Here is a 16,030-nt window from a genome sequence, read left to right on the forward strand (position 1 = left end):
TGTGCCAGGTCTTAGCTGCAGCCTGCAGGATCTTCAGTCTCCACAGTGGCATGCAGGATCTTTTAATTGCAGTATGTGGGATCTAGTTCCCTGACCAGGGTACGAACCTGGACCCTCTGCATTGGGGGAGCAGAGTCTTAGCCACTGGACCAGAAAGGAAGTCCCTGAAAGTTTTGGGTTTTTTTAAACCATGAATTAATGTTATTTTTTCAAAAGTTTCTTCTGGTTCATTTGATATAATCATGTGATTTTTCCTAATTAGCCTGTTAATATGGTGGCTAGGATGCATTGACTGATCTTTGAATATTGAACCAGCCTTGCATTGCTGGGAGGAGGGGATCCTCCTTACCGATGGGCAAGGAGTGGGAATTTCAGCTCCCCACTAAGGCTCTGCTGATCCCCTTCTGGCTGGCACTGGCAGGGGGCCTAGCATTGCCCCCATGCCCTCCACTGACACCATGGGAAGGGGTGGTCTCAGTGGCACAGGCACAAGCCCTGACCCTCCCGGAGGCCCCTTCTGATACCACCCAAACAGGAAGAAGAAGAGCTTCCCACGTGGTCTCTACTGACTCTGTGCTGGTGGGGAGGACCTGTTACCGCCCAGCATGCCATCTTCCTCTTCAGCCTCCTCTGATACCACATTGGCAGGGGAGTGGTTGGATTGCCTTGTCAGAGCTTGGAGAATAGAAGTTTAGGCTGTCATCTGCTCAGCCTTTGCTGGTGGGGTGAAGCTGGGGCCATTGTTTTTTTTTTTTTCTGAGGTGTTTGGCTGGAGTAGAGTGCTTATTGTCAGGAATTAAATTTTATCAAGTACTTTTCCTACATCTATTGAGATGTGATCATTTGGGTTTTCTTTTTTGGTTTGTTGATGTCATAAATTTTTAATGTTCACCCTATCCATGCTTTTTTGGGGGGATGAATGCAACTTGTTCACAGAGTATTATCCTCTAAATGCATTACTCTCTTTGTTTTACTGATTTTCATAATTTGGCTTTTTGGCATCAATGTTCATGGAGAGTACAGGCCTGAGAAGAGTTTAGTCCTTTTGCTTTATTTAAAAAAGAGCCTGGGATTTGACTAAGACTCCCATCCAAGTACTAACCAGGCCCAACCTTGTTTAACTTCTGAGATCGGATGAGATTGGGTGGTACAGCCATAGATTTAATCAAGACTGGTTTGCAGTTTCTTGTATCTCAGTTGGAAGTGATCTCCTGTGTAATATAAATATAGCATTGCAGTTGGAGTGTGCAGTAGTCAGCAAGAGAATGTGACTATATAAAGATACTTTTCCTTTGGGCTTTGTAACTGTCAAGACTTTGGAAGTTTCTAGATAGAAAACTTATTCCAACCAACATAATACCAATACAAACTTTAATGCTCATAAAACTGAGAAGTTCAAAGGTGGATTCAGTCTCAGGCATAGTTGGAATTAGGGACTCCACATGTCTTTAGGACTCTCTGTCCTTTCATCTGGTTCTTATCTCTACTTGTGTTTTCCTGGCTTCATTTTAAACAGACTTACTCACATGCTAGAGAAGAGAGCTGTCAGCAGCCTAATCCACATTCTTCTGTTTTAGTCTCCAGATGAGAACAGAGCCCTGGCCAACACGTTAGACTGTAGCTTTGCAGAGGACTTGCTTGAACTCCTAACTCATAGAAATGGCAAGATTATAAATGGGTATTGTCTAAGGCCACTAAGTAGTGATCTGCAATGCAGCACAGAAAGCTAATATGAACCCCTTTTCTTCTTGCTCCAATTGAAACATGCTGCGGAATGGTTTTGATTAGTTTGACCAAGGTCACATGCTTTCGCTCAGACTGATTGCTGTGGCCAAGGGTGGGTGTACTATAGTTGGCAGTCCCCTGGAATCACATGATGAGAGTGAGAGGGAGCAGTTTCCTCCGCAAACAATAGATGCACAGTACAGATGTAAGTGACCTCTGTGAGGGCATCCTTAGAAACTCCAGCAATGCTGTGACTGACGTGTACCTTTTAGCAGAGGTCACAAATTGCAACCCATAGCCAAAAGTGGCTGAGGAACAAATTTTGTTTGATCTTAGAATTCTTACACTGTGGTAGAATTCTGGGAAGCACTCAGCTCTGCAAGCACCAGAGGGGAACGGGGAGACTACAGCAGGGGGAACAGCTCTTTGCATTCCCTCCCCTTCCCCTTCCCGAATTCCTGCCTGGCAGAGGTTGGCTGGAGCTTAGCAGGAAGAGGCAGTTAGCTCCTGCTTCCCCACCTGGTCCTTCCCCTTAGTTACAGTCCCTGTCCGGCATCTGGAATGCTCTGATTGAAACTGTTTGAGTGATTATGTTATCGACATGTTGCCTGTGATCATCTTTGATGTTTGATTTGGTCATATTTTGTGATAACCTCCACTGGATACTCAACTGTCTTGAAGATTTTAGGGATTGTCCTAAACTGAGAGAAATGGTCACCAGTAGTAATCAGGTATGTAATCAGCCATGAAATTAAAGGATGATTTCTCCTTGGAAGGAAAGCTATGACAAACCTAGATAGCATATTAAAAAGCAGAGACATCACTTTGCTGACAAAGGTCTGTATGGTCAAAGCTATGGTTTTTCCAGTATCATGCACAGATGTGAGAGTTGGACCATAAGGAAGGCTGAGCGCCGAAGAATTGATGCTTACGAATTGTGATGCTGGAGAAGACTCTCAAGAGTCTCTTGATCTGTAAGGAGATCAAACCGGTCAATCCTAAAGGAAATTCATTGGCAGGACTGATGCTGAAGTCCAATAGTTCGGCCACGAGATGTAAAGAGCTGACACATTGGAAAAGACCCTGATGCTGGGAAAGACTGAAGGCAAAAGGAGAAGGGGTGGCGGAGGGTGAGATGGTTAGATAGCATCACTGACTCAATGGACATGAATTTGAGCAAACTGCAGGAAATTGTGGAGGACAGAGGAGCCTGGTGTGCTAAAGTCCATGAGATTGCAAAGGCAGACATGACTTAGTGACCGAACAACAACAACAAAGTAATCAGTTAGAAATTAATCTGCACATTTAGTGGTCTGGTCTAAACTCTTTGGTTATCTCCAAAACCAGGGCTAGAGTAAAACGTGGTTTTTGTTTCTTCTTTTTTCTTTCTTTTTTTTTTTTTGTCAATTGAGAAAAACTTCCATCTTATCATACATAATAAAAATTTTAAAGACATATTTCAGTTCAGTTAACTCCAGTCACTCAGTCATATCCGAGTCTTTGCGACCCCATTGACTGCAGCACTGCAGGCTTCCCTGTCCATCCCCAGCTCCTGGAGCTTACTCAAACTCATGTCCATCGAGTCAGTGATGCCATCCAACCATCTCATCCTCTGTCGTCCCCTTCTCCTCCCACCTTCAAGCTTTCCCAGCATCAGGGTCTTTTCCAATGAGTTAGTTCTTCGCATCAGGTGGCCAAAGCATTGGAGTTTCAGCTTCAGCATCAGTCTTTCCAATGAATATTAAGGACTGATTTTCTTTAGGATTGACTGGTTGGATGTCCTTGAAGTCCAAGGGACTCTCAAGAGTCTTCTCCAACACCACAGTTCTTGGGGGATAATTGCTTCACAGTGTTGCGCTGGTTTCTGCCGTACAATGAGAATCTGTCATAAAGATACATACATCCCCTCCGTCTTGAGCCTCCCTCCCACCCCCACATCCCACCCTTCTAGGTCGTCACCAATCACTGAGCTGAGCTCCCTGCGCTGTTCCGCAGTTTCCCAGTAGCTGTCTGTTTTCACAGGGTGCTGTATTTATGTCGATACTCCTCTTTCAATTCGCCCTACGATTTGCTTCGCCCCGCTGGCTGTTCATTCTTCTGAGGTCCTTTGATGAGTGAGCCTTTCTGTTTGCTTCCAAGCCCCGGGCTTGGACCTTTTCCCAACAAATAGAATGGACCTGCTCTCAGGATGGGAGAGTGGATGTAGCATGGGTCATCCCAGCCTGTTAGAAACAGTTTTGGCTCTGAATGAGGGCACATGGAGGATACCCCGGACTGTTCTGAAGCTTACAGTCGGGCCTTTTCCTCCCTCCAAAATGAAAACATATCTTAAAAAGTTCTTCTGTTAATTCATGACCATTGTAAATGTCTGATATACTCAAATTCTTTATGTATTTTTCCTAGGTATTTTAAAGTTGTTGTGACTGGTGTAAATTATATACAATCACTTTAGTTTAGCACTTGATTACAATTTGTTCTCAGTAAACAACAATATCTTACTTACTAAATAGTTTTCTTCTTTTCTGTGTTTCATTCCTCATTTATTTTTCTGATCTGGTTTAATTAGCTAGACTCTGCAGAATGATGCAGATATTGAGAGATGTCCTAAGCCAGCTTGTAAGCATGTTACTAATGTTTTGCCATAAAGTGTACCCTTTGCTGTTGTTCTGATCATTTCATTCATGTCAAGGATGGATTCCTCTATTCAAATCTACTACTTTAAGAGAGTCAGAAATGGATGCTAAGTTTTACCAAATTATTTCTCAACATTTGTGGGTGAGATTACTTTTCCTTTTTTAATCTGTTAATAAAATGGTTGCAGTAATTGATCTAACGTTCAAAACCTTGCAATTCCTTAAAAAAAAAAAAAAAAAAGGCGACCACTGGGTAATATATATTATCTGTTTAGTATATAGTGATTTAAATTTCCTCGGGTTCAATAAATGAGTTTTTTCATTTGATCAAATTTCTTTGTTCTTTCATAATCCTCTAATTCTTTCAAAAACTTCAGCCTAATACTTGTTGGTATTTATTCTTAAATTTTCAACAAGCATATTAAGACTTTTGCTGCATTTCAGTATCAGTGCAATGGACTGTATTTATAGGAACCCCTTTCCACCATATCCTTCGTAAGATGAAGCCTTCAGTGGGGCGTAACTTTCTCTTTCTCCATTTCCCAGCTAGATGAAATCATCTAAAATTATAACTGGAGCTCTATCATTGCTTCATTATCACTATTTACCTCAACATGATTGCTAATAATTCCTTCATGTATTCATCTTTGCAAAATTGGTATAAGAATTGACTAGATTTGAATGGTCATGTATTTCATCATTTCCCACTCTTTCTTCTATCATTGCCTTTCAACTTTTTGTTTTTTTTTATTTATTTATTTTTTGTTTTTGTTTTTTTGACAGGAAATAGCATTTATTGGTGAGCATGATTAAGAAGGGAACAGAGCTGATGCTCATGAGTGCAGGGCCCGCCATTTGTCCAGGGGACCACGATTAGGGATGTATTTGACCCCACAGCCATCCAGGATGAGTCGCTTTTCTGCCACCATGTTCTCAAATTCATCCGCATTGAACTTGGTAAATCCCCACTTCTTGGAGATGTGGATCTTCTGACAGCCAGGGAACTTGAACTTGGCCCGGCAGAGGGCTTCAATCACATGCTCCTTGTTCTGCAGCTTGGTGCGGATGGACATTATGACCTGGCCAATGTGGACCCTGGCCACTGTGCCCTGGGGCTTTCCAAAGGCACCGCGCATACCTGTCTGGAGTCTAGACTGAGAAACAGCAGGCCAGTCATGAATGCCCACTGGGAAGAGTTGTCTCCAAGGTCCCTTAGGGCTACCTGTGCAGGCAACAGGCTGCATACACTACCAAGGAGGCTGCTGTTTGCAGCCATTGCAATTTTTTATTTTTAACTGTTTGTTAACTTCTTTTCATGAAGAGATTGTATGGACACGCGCTTTCTGTGTTTACATATGATAGCAAGTGTCTTTTAAACCCTTGTATCTGTATCTGCAGCGATAAGGGATGTGTAGAATTCAGGACTCACAACCCATTTCCTTGCCCTCAGAACTTCACAAACCTTCCAACATCTACATTTAGAGTTGGGGAACAGCAGGACATTGGCAGACTCTCATTCCTTCTTAGGAAATATGCTTTTCTTCTGTGGAAAAGTCTGCAGAATTATTTTGGTATGTATAGGGATTAAAATTTATCTTTGAATCTAGGTAGGTGGGTCTTTTGCTATAATTTCTTACTGGGTGTTTGATGAACCTTTTATGAACAGAATATCTAAAACTTCCATTCAGTGAAAAAATTTTTAGTTATTATTCATCTTTCATCTGTTCTGTGTCCTCATGAATTCCATACTGGATCCAAGTAAGTGGGATTGTTTCCCCTGAGCAAATGTTGTTATTTCTCAGTTATCTTTTCTCCTAGCCTCCTTTTTTAGACTGCTCGTATTGATTCAATACCCTCTTGAATTCCACTGAAAAAAACTACTGAGAATTTTCTTTAATTTTCTGACCATCTTCCTGAAATAACTCTTTTTCAGCAAAGGTTGGTTGCTTTGAGTGTTAGTTTCCTCTCTGTTGGATTAAAAATTCATATCAACTGTCAGAGGTTTTCTATTTTGCCCATTCTTTTAGCTGCGCTTCTAGATTGAAAACTCTAGGGAATTCCTCACCAGTCAAGAAGGTGATTCTTACATGTCTCCTCCTTCATCTCTGGGCACCACTGCCTCTCCCTCTGAATACTGACCGCGTGGCTTTGGGGATTCTTAGGTACAAAGGCAAGTGATGGTCACCTCTTGGCTGCACACTTGGTCAAGCCAGGTCAGGTAGTTAATAGAATTTATTTGATTACCCTCCACATTTCTCAGTTTCCACAATCCTCTGATGACCCATGGGAAGCCAATGTTATCTAGGGAAAGAACCCAGGGGTGAATAACATTTTCAGAAAAGGAAAAGAAAAAGAAAAAGGCCTGAACCTTTGTATTAGTCTGCCACACCTTGTTTTTCTCTCTGCTCCAAGGATGTAAATGATTTTCTAATTGGGCCCTTGGTTAAGGGCAAGGGAAAGAGGCTAATTACGGAGACATAGGAAGAGAATGATTCAGGAAACAGTTTCAAGAATTAAAATGACAATAAAAATAAAGTACAATGAAGATAAAGATAAAAATACTACTGTTATTTGATATGGAGTAGGAAAAGTTGACAGGTGACCATAAAAGTATGGACCCATTCAAATATGCTGAGCGAGCCAATGAGTGACTGAATTATAGACTATGAAAAGCTCTATAAAGTAGAGCTTTTATGAATTAGAAAATAAAACTTGAAGAGCTACTTTTTTTTGACATCAGTTTGTTCTGTATGCATGGAAGATATAGAGAAGTAAAAAGCTAGATCAGCAAGAATATACTTTTGTATAATTGCCTATAGATTGATGGGAAAATTCACACTGACTGCTTTCTAGTCACACAGAGTTCTTGGGTATAATGAGGTTCTGAGTAATTAAATTTACCTATGGAAACTTGCATGAAGTTATCCCTTCATCTTATGCTCTTGAGACCCTCAGGTGAGAGAAATCAGGGAGCAGGAACCATCAGGACCCCTCCACCATCACCAAGTGAAGCGTTTCTGACTCACCAGGTTCCCCACAGCAGCCTTCACATCCTTGTTCCTGAGGCTGTAGATGATGGGGTTGAGCATGGGGGTCACCACCCCATAGAAGAGGGAGGTGAGCTTGTCTCCAAGGTTCTGTTTGTCTGCCCCCAGGGGGTCCTTGGATTTGGGCTTCCCATACATGAAGAGGATGGTCCCGTAGAAGAGGAACACCACTGTGAGGTGGGCAGAGCAGGTGGAGAAGGCCTTTTTCCTCCCCTCTCCTGAGGGGATCCTCAGGATGGTAGCAATGATGAACACATAGGAGAAAAAGATGAACAGAACTGGGATGCCCAGGAGGATCACATTGGCCATCGCCATGCTGATCACATTGATGGAGATGTCAGCACAGGCCAGCTTCAGGACAGCCAGGATCTCACAGGCGAAGTGGTGTATGACGTTGTCCCCGCAGAAGGGCAGTTGCATTGCTAGGGATGTCTGCACAGTGGCACTGGTGCTTCCAGCTGCCCAGGAGCCAGCAGCCATGGGCACATAGACAACCTTGCTCATGACCTCAGGGTACCTTAGAGGGTTGCAGATGGCCACGTAGCGATCAAACGCCATCATGCCCAGAAGCACACACTCCGTAGCTCCCATGGCAAAGGAGAGGAACATCTGCACAGCACAGGCTGAGAAGGGGATGGTTTTCCTGGGGGTCAGGAAGCTGTCAAGGATGAGGGGCACTGAGGAGGTTGTGTAGCAGATGTCCAGGAAGGAGAGGTTCCCCAGGAAGAAGTACATGGGCGTGTGTAGGCGGGAGTCAAGGATGCTCACCAGGATGAGGAGCCCGTTGCCCAGCAGGACCACCAGGTACACGAGCAGGATGAACACAAAGAACGTTTTCTCCAGCTTTGGGTGGGCCGAGAGGCCCAGGAGAATGAACCCCACCACGGGGGAGGTCTCATTGGACCTGTCCATAGTGCCTCTGCTCTTTCACCTGTTTGAACTCAAAAAGCCAACTTCATGATTCTCTGATACCTAAAGAGGCCAGGAAACCAGTGAGGAAACTTGTCCTGCTGAGCACTTAGGGAACTCTTCTAGCAATCTGGGTAGTTCTTTGTGTTGTTCTAAGTAAAATGGAGAGAAATTTTTCAAAATCTACTTTATGACGTTTGGCTGCCCATGAAAGTGTTACCAGATTGGACTGAATTTTTCTAATCATGTTCAAGGTTGATATCACACATTTACTTCAAGTTATACCGTGTATGGCCAATTTATTTTAATCAATTTTTTGAGAAGTGTTACATTCCCTTTGTATGATTTCACCTGCTTTGAGGTATAGGACTGGTGGAAATAACTCATCTCCTTTGTGCTTAATTCCTGAACATTCCCCTCCAAGCATTTTTGGATGTTACATTTCTCCTCTTTCACAGTTCCCTCTCTTACAGCCCCCAAGCCCCTGGGATATTCATTCCTTTATTCCTTCACTCACCTTCCAAAGCTCCTCAGAAGCATTTACCCAAAGAGCTGGCCTTTGCCAATCACTCATGGCCTGGCAACCGTTAAGTCCCTTTTCCTCTCTGGCCATCGGCTCCCTCATACTCACTCGGGAATGGATTGTTTTGAAAGGTATTCCATCCCAGGCACTAAATGACCTCTTGAATTTCTTGCTCTTGAACTTTCTGTCACACACGAAGATGTCCTTTTACTTCAAATTCCCCACATGCCACTTAGTCACAAGACATAAAGTCAGAAATGATGCTGGGTCCACAACAGTTAATGTATATAGTATTGTGTGTGTGTATATATATATATATATATATATATTGTGTGTATATGTGTATACACACACACACACACACACACACATATGGTGTTCTCTTACCTTTTTTGTAAATAGGTCGATAAAGAAAATCACTTTTCTTCTGCCTGAGGATAGTCCAGAAGCCTAAAATAGCCAATCGAGTCTGAAAGTAGCAGCCAGAGGCGTTAGCCCCTGAGATGGATGAAAGCTAAGTTTTCTTGGCTATGCTCTGTTTCAGAAAAAATACACAAAGGACTGTCCATTGCAGACATGAAGCCATTTAAATCCCACTCTGCTCCTGGGATTACTCTAGTCCCTGAAGTGATTTAAAATTTAGAAGTTGAAGTGACAAAATTTGGAAACTCTATACATCTGAGATTATGTCCCCGAGATCCAATTATTCTGAAGTCCCTCGAGAAGCACTTCCTTTCCCCCTCCCCCTCTTTGTATCCATCCTGCTGAGCAGTTAGAAAGCATTGGAGAAGAAGGGTCATTCTGGTCCTGCCAGAGTTAACCTGACGCCCCAGTCAGTGAGAACTCAGCAGAGCCCACAATAGAGCTGGGAGGATGTGAAGCCCACAGGACAAACCCTTTAGCACCCCTGGCATTTCCAAATTTAGGATCTCAGGACTGGAAAAAAGCAAGTGACTTAGAAGGTTCCCTCTTCTCTGTGTCCCACCAAATAAATTCAGAGTGCCTACAATAGGCCAGGCCTTCACAGAGCATTGGGGGCTCATAAATGAATCTGGTTTCATAGGTAGTGCAGCTCTGGATCCAAAAATGGCCAGTTGATTTGCAGAAATGATGTCCTTTTGTTTGGAATCTTTCTTTGGTGCATGTGTCTTACCCTCTCCAGAGAATAAATTTTTGTTAAGGTAGGTAAGGGACAGTCAACCAACTTCACAGAATGAGGGAGGCGGTCTGGGACCTGTGTTTCTTAGAGGTTTTTTGCCCAGTCCTCCTTATTTCAGCAGCATCCCTCTTTATCCTTGGTCCCAGAAGGACTTGGTACAGCGGGTCCTCTGTGCTGTAGGTCTGGTTGTGGCTCAGCTCTCCTAGTTTATGGCCTAGGATTTGGCTCTATCAGATCAGCTATGGAAAAGGCCACTAGACCATTCACTTTCCAGTGTTCAAAAAGTCTTCACTCTGATATCTCCCTTCTTCTCCTTAACCTTGTTGATTTAGTCATTAAAAACAAAATTAAGCAAAACAAGAACATATTATGGTAGTTTTTGCAGGTTTCACAAAGGAGCAAAATTAGATGCGTGTGTTCAGTCCTCCTTTATGCCTCAGTCCTGATACCACGCAGTTTCTAACACCCTCAGTTATTTCTTTATATTTGTTAGTCATTGTTTCTTGTCTGTTTCTCTCCTGCTAGAATGTCAGTTTCACAGAGGCAGAGGTTTTTTCCTGCATTGTTCACAGATGTATCCTAGATGTATGAAAAATGTACCAGGCTCACAGTAGGCATTCAATGAACAGTTGCTAAATGAATTAATAAGTGAATTTGTGACCTACTTTTGTTTTCTTTTTTGCCCCATGTTAACTCTTATTTTTTATATTTTCTTTATCTCTTTCCATCTTTTTAATTTCTATTTTTGTAAACATTTTATAATGTACATCATAACATATTGACATAGGACATCTATACATTAATAAATGAACAAACAAACATGCAGTGTAAATTGTTAGAAAGCATGATTTTAATACCCTGGAGACTGTTGACCATAGAGACCAAGCTTCTGGCTGTGGTTTCACCCTTTCAAATATTCAACAAACCTCTCTTAAACTTCGGAAACCTCTATCTTGAGCAGAGCAGCATTGCAGAATTCAGGACTTTTCACCCTCATTCAGAGAAGACCTGCTAGCTTCCTTCTTGTCTGCAGCATATGCCTTTTTTGATCAGAGACCACCCATGGTGAACAGGGACTGGTGACTGTGCTCACCAAGATTTCGGAAGGTCAACCCTGAGCTGTAAGATGCCTTTGGAGTCCTTCTTTCCCTCTCCTCCCTCTCTGGGTTTCTCCCTGAACTGTTCCCCAGCCCTTTGCCCCCCAGTACTCTATGTATGTGGAGAAGGCAATGGCACCCCATTCCAGTACTCTTGTCTGGAAAATCCCATGGACGGAGGAGCCTGGTAGGCTGCAGTCCATGGGGTCACTAAGAGTCAGACACGACTGAGCGACTTCACTTTCACTTTTCACTTTTATGCATTGGAGAAGGAAATGGCAACCCACTCCAGTGTTCTTGCCTGGAGAATCCCAGGGATGGGGTCGCACAGAGTCTATGTATGAGCTTGGGTCTCCTCGGGAAAGCTCGGGAGCACGAGGAAGAGAAGGGCACACGCCAGTGCCTCAGTTGTTCCAGTCGGCCCAAGTACTGCCAGGCACACAGGAATAGAAATACATATCAAAGGGACAGCTTGACTCATTTCTGCTCTTTACAGAAGCTGTCCGTGGTAGCTCGTGACATCTTACTACATTGATGTAACTTTAAGTCCTCTCCATCCTTTTCCGGAATGAGGATATATACTTAGGGGAAGAAGTCAGTGAGGTTAAGTAAAAATTCTGTAGATCTTAATTTAAATTGTACATATGTATTCCACTGAAAAGGCCTAGAAACTTTTGACATCTCGATAGCCCCCCTAGCACCCAGATTGTGGTTTTTGAATACCAAAGGAAACAAGAGCTCTTTAGAAAAAATGGTTGTTTCCAGGTCTGGAGAGGAACTGTCCATGTTGAGCCTGGAACAACTTGACATAATTAGAAAGCAAGAATCCATCAAAGATACCTGGGCCCCGTCAAAAGATCTCAGGAGCCCGTGGGCTCATCACCACACTGAAACCTCTCAAGTATGTAGATCTGATCATCAATTAATAGGAAACACAGGTGCAGATACTACAGGACTATAATCAGCAAAATATAAACTAAGGTTCTGCGACATTGTGATTTATACAAAATATATATTTGTCCATTCAGATGACCAAGATATTTTTATCACATATATTTGGACTTTGTCCACAGCTTCTGGCTCACAACTGCCAAGTCCTTCACAGCTCTTAAAATCCTTGGAATTTCCTTAGCGATAAGAGCAATGGGAGCAACTTCCATCATAGTGTTTGGTCTTTAATCCTGTTTCTGAAAAACACTTTAGAGCCATAAAGTGAAGGGGGTATCTTGTTATTCTTAACAAGCCCAGTTCAGCCACAACTGGGTTTATGTTAACAAGGTGACTTCTGGAAAGCACCTAAGATTGAAGTTGATTGTTAGGGGAACCAACTCTGAGTAGAGGGTTGAACTCTCAGTCTTAACCCCTGATTTCCAGGGAGAGGAGGGCGGCTGGAGGTCACATTGATCACTACTGGCTGGTGATTTAATCAATCATGCCATTAAAAACCCCCAATTTTTTTTTGTATACAAACTCTATTATAATTTTCTATGTGTTTTACGGCAAGAAAAAGATTGGGAAACATTAAACTAGAGAGATGGACAGGGGAGGGAGGCCAATGGGAAGATTTCAGAGAAGTTACATACAGTATAAAACAAACTTCAAGATTACAACCATGATAAAGAGAGGAGCTATAATCTAACCAAGGTCTGGTTCCAAAGTTTCTGATGCTAACACAATATGTGCCACCTCATCCACCTACTATTCTCCATGATTTTGCTAAGTATCACCAGTGTCCAGGATTCTAAAAAGATAACACATTTTACTTGAGCATTGGACTTTGCATGGTGTCACAGTTTGGTTTTGCCCAGAAGCAAACTCTGAGACAGAGATTGGAGCTCAAATGGTTTATTAGGGAGAGCTCTTGGGTTCAATACTGGTGGAAGGGAGGATGAGGATGGAGGGTTGGGCAGAGAGGGATGACAGGCTGTGGTGAAGTCTCAACAAAGGCCTCAGTCAACACCACAGGGGACCCTGGTGCTGGGATGGTTGTTCAGAGTTGTCTCTAGTAGGAAGAGGCATTTATATCCCTTCACCAATCAGTCATTGGATATGGGCTGCCTTGGGGAAGGGAGTTTGACCTTGGGTGAGTCAGGTCTCTTCAGCTAAGAGCCCTCTTATCGAATTTCCAAAGATGACTGACAGCTGAAGGCTGTCTGCCAGCAGCTCTTTCAATAACTGGAGGAATACCTCCTTGGGTCCTTAAGAAAGATGTGGGTGGGAACTGGGCATAGATCTCCAAGCCAGAAACCAGTGAAATGAAGTATGTTGAAAAGGAAGATTGCTCTGCAAGTACCTTTCATTTTTAAGTAAACTCTGGATTATAAAGGTCAGAACTGATCTCAAGTTGAGGTCCTCCTCCCTTTAGTGAGCTGAGAAGGGCATGGGTGGACTCTGTGCTCAGTAGGGAAAGGCACATCCCCTCAGGGTGGGACAGGTAATACTGGGTATGAAAGGGTGAAACGGGAACATGCCCTGCGCTCCCACAGCCCGGAGACTGTTGAGGGGACCACAGGGCGGTGACTGTGTCCAGGTTTCTCCCCTCAATGCACAGGAAAGCACTGTGGGGCCACAAGAGTATGGCTGGCCAATTCTCAGGCGGGAGGAGCCCAGGACGTCCAAGCAAGGCAGGCTGAGAGCATGTGTTTCCATCGCAAAGTTTTGATTCTCAGGGAGAAATGGGCCTCTGATCGCCTGGAGGAAAATGAGGCCATTTCCTTCCCTTACGTGTTTTGTCCCCTTCTGTGTTACTGCTGACTGAGACCCTCACACATTCTACCTCTGGAACACTTGTCGGTACATGTGAATGGGCCCCACCTTTCAGTTTTATCACCCGGTCCTCAGCCCAGCCGCCTTGCTCCATCTCTTACTGGACACATCTGAGCATCTTGACTCCAGCATTCCTCAAATCATGGTGCTGCCCCCAGCCTGCTCTTCCCATAGAACCATCCTTTAACTCTCCAGACTATAGGACCAGACTGTGTACTCAGGATTCACTGGGGCAGGAACACAAAGCTTGTATCCAGATGCGAGGCGAAGACCCTCCACACACGTGTTGCAGGATTCACCTTACTTGCCCTCAGAAGAAGCGCCCTGTGTGTAATCTACAAGGTCCCAACTTCTCAGTCTCAGAGACAGCTTCTTTCTCATATCCAGTCTCAACCTTGCCTCCAAGAAAAATAAAATGTGAAGATGTGCCACTTCACCTACAGGGAAGACTATTTTTTCTACTTGCTGTGTCATGAAATTTCACCCCACACTGGCTTCAGTGCCTCCTTTTAGAGCAGGATTTTGAATCTTTATGTAACACAAAGGTAAATTAGTCTGTTTTTCTCAAAGCAAAGGAGCAACTTGCTCACAAAGGTGAATTCAGGCCTGCCCAGTAGAGAAGCAGGAACATCACAAATTGTTCTTTTAGCTTCATTTCACTTCCATCCCCTCAAGTCACACTCCCATCAGGTTTTAGGTTTCATTGTTTCTAAAAATTAAGTCCAGTAATGGCTAAAATTCTCCCTTGTATGTGTAATTCAATTTTCTGGTGATGACTCTTTACACATATCTTCTTTGGGAGGCACATTCTTCTGAGATTCACAAGTGAAAGCAGCCAAGAGACATAGAACTACAGGAACATCTGTCCTCCAAACATCACCAGGTGAAGCATTTCTGACTCACCAGGTTCCTCACACCAGCCTTCACGTCCTTGTTCCTGAGGCTGTAGATGATGGGGTTGAGCATGGGGGTCAGCACCCCATAGAAGAGGGAGGTGAGCTTGTCTCCAAGGTCCTGTTTGTCTGCCCCCAGGGGGTCCTTGGATTTGGGCTTCCCATACATGAAGAGGATGGTCCCGTAGAAGATGACAACAACTGTGAGGTGGGCAAAGCAGGTGGAGAAGGCCTTTTTCCTCCCCTCAGCTGAAGGGATCCTCAGGATGGTGGTGAGGATGAAGACGTAGGAGACAAAGATGAGCAGAACTGGGACCCCCAGGAAGATCACATTGGTCACCCCCATACTGACCACATTGATGGAGATGTCAGCACAGGCCAGCTTCAGGACAGCCAGGATCTCACAGGTGAAGTGGTTGATGACATTGGCCCCACAGAAGGGTAACTGAATCGCCAAGGATGTGTGAACCAGAGAAGCAACACCACCAAGAGTCCAGGAGCCAGCAGCCATGGGCACATAGACAGCCCTGCTCATGACCACGGGGTATCTCAGGGGGTTGCAGATGGCCACATAGCGATCAAATGCCATCATGCCCAGAAGCACACACTCGGTGGCCCCCATGGCAAAGGAGAGGAACATCTGCACAGCACAGGCTGAGAAGGGGATGGTTTTCCTGGGGGTCAGGAAGCTGTCAAGGATGAGGGGCACTGAGGAGGTTGTGTAGCAGATGTCCAGGAAGGAGAGGTTCCCCAGGAAGAAGTACATGGGCGTGTGCAGGCGGGAGTCAAGGGTGGTCACCAGGATGAGGAGCCCGTTGCCCAGCAGGATCACCAGGTACACGAGCAGGATGAGCACAAAGAACGTTTTCTCCAGCTTTGGGTGGGCCGAGAGGCCCAGGAGGATGAACTCTGTCACAGAGGCTGTCTGGTTGGCACTTTCCATGGTATGTATCCTCTTTCAACTGAATAAAATGCTCAGTGATCCAGACTCCACATCTGTTGTCTCACACAGATCCAGGGCATCTGGTCAGGAGTTCCAGTCTGGCTGAGTGATTAGAAAACAATTCTGAAAGCAGTCTCTATTTGTTTAAAAAAAAAAAAAAAAAAGGATCAATAAAATTAGAAGCTACCTTGGAGTCATAGAATATCAAATTTACAATGTTTAAAATGATGATTCTGATTATTTAATGCATTTGATCAGAGACAGTATACACAACACATTCGTTTAAGTGGTTCTATGTGCTATATGGCAATTGATCTCATTAAACTTTGGCCGGA

At 43.9% G+C, this 16,030-nt stretch overlaps 3 protein-coding genes and 1 pseudogene across 3 annotated transcripts; all 4 read right to left on the bottom strand.

The window, feature by feature from the left end:
• Positions 1-5,152: 5,152 nt before the first annotated feature.
• Positions 5,153-5,504, bottom strand: LOC133048858 (large ribosomal subunit protein uL16-like). The gene has a single exon (XM_061132696.1). It carries the CDS (start codon positions 5,492-5,494, stop codon positions 5,192-5,194), a length of 303 nt encoding a protein of 100 aa, XP_060988679.1. The 5' UTR covers positions 5,495-5,504; the 3' UTR covers positions 5,153-5,191.
• Positions 5,505-5,552: 48 nt separating this feature from the next.
• LOC133049006 (small nucleolar RNA SNORA70) lies at positions 5,553-5,659 on the bottom strand (annotated as a pseudogene).
• A 1,698-nt stretch (positions 5,660-7,357) lies between these two features.
• On the bottom strand, positions 7,358-8,467 carry LOC133048598 (olfactory receptor 13C7-like). The gene has a single exon (XM_061132346.1). It carries the CDS (start codon positions 8,315-8,317, stop codon positions 7,358-7,360), a length of 960 nt encoding a protein of 319 aa, XP_060988329.1. The 5' UTR covers positions 8,318-8,467.
• Positions 8,468-14,735: 6,268 nt separating this feature from the next.
• On the bottom strand, positions 14,736-15,695 carry LOC133048611 (olfactory receptor 13C7). The gene has a single exon (XM_061132359.1). It carries the CDS (start codon positions 15,693-15,695, stop codon positions 14,736-14,738), a length of 960 nt encoding a protein of 319 aa, XP_060988342.1.
• Positions 15,696-16,030: the final 335 nt, after the last annotated feature.

The sequence above is a fragment of the Dama dama genome, chromosome 29 (assembly GCF_033118175.1).
Source record: "Dama dama isolate Ldn47 chromosome 29, ASM3311817v1, whole genome shotgun sequence".
Classification (NCBI taxonomy): Eukaryota; Metazoa; Chordata; class Mammalia; order Artiodactyla; family Cervidae; genus Dama; species Dama dama.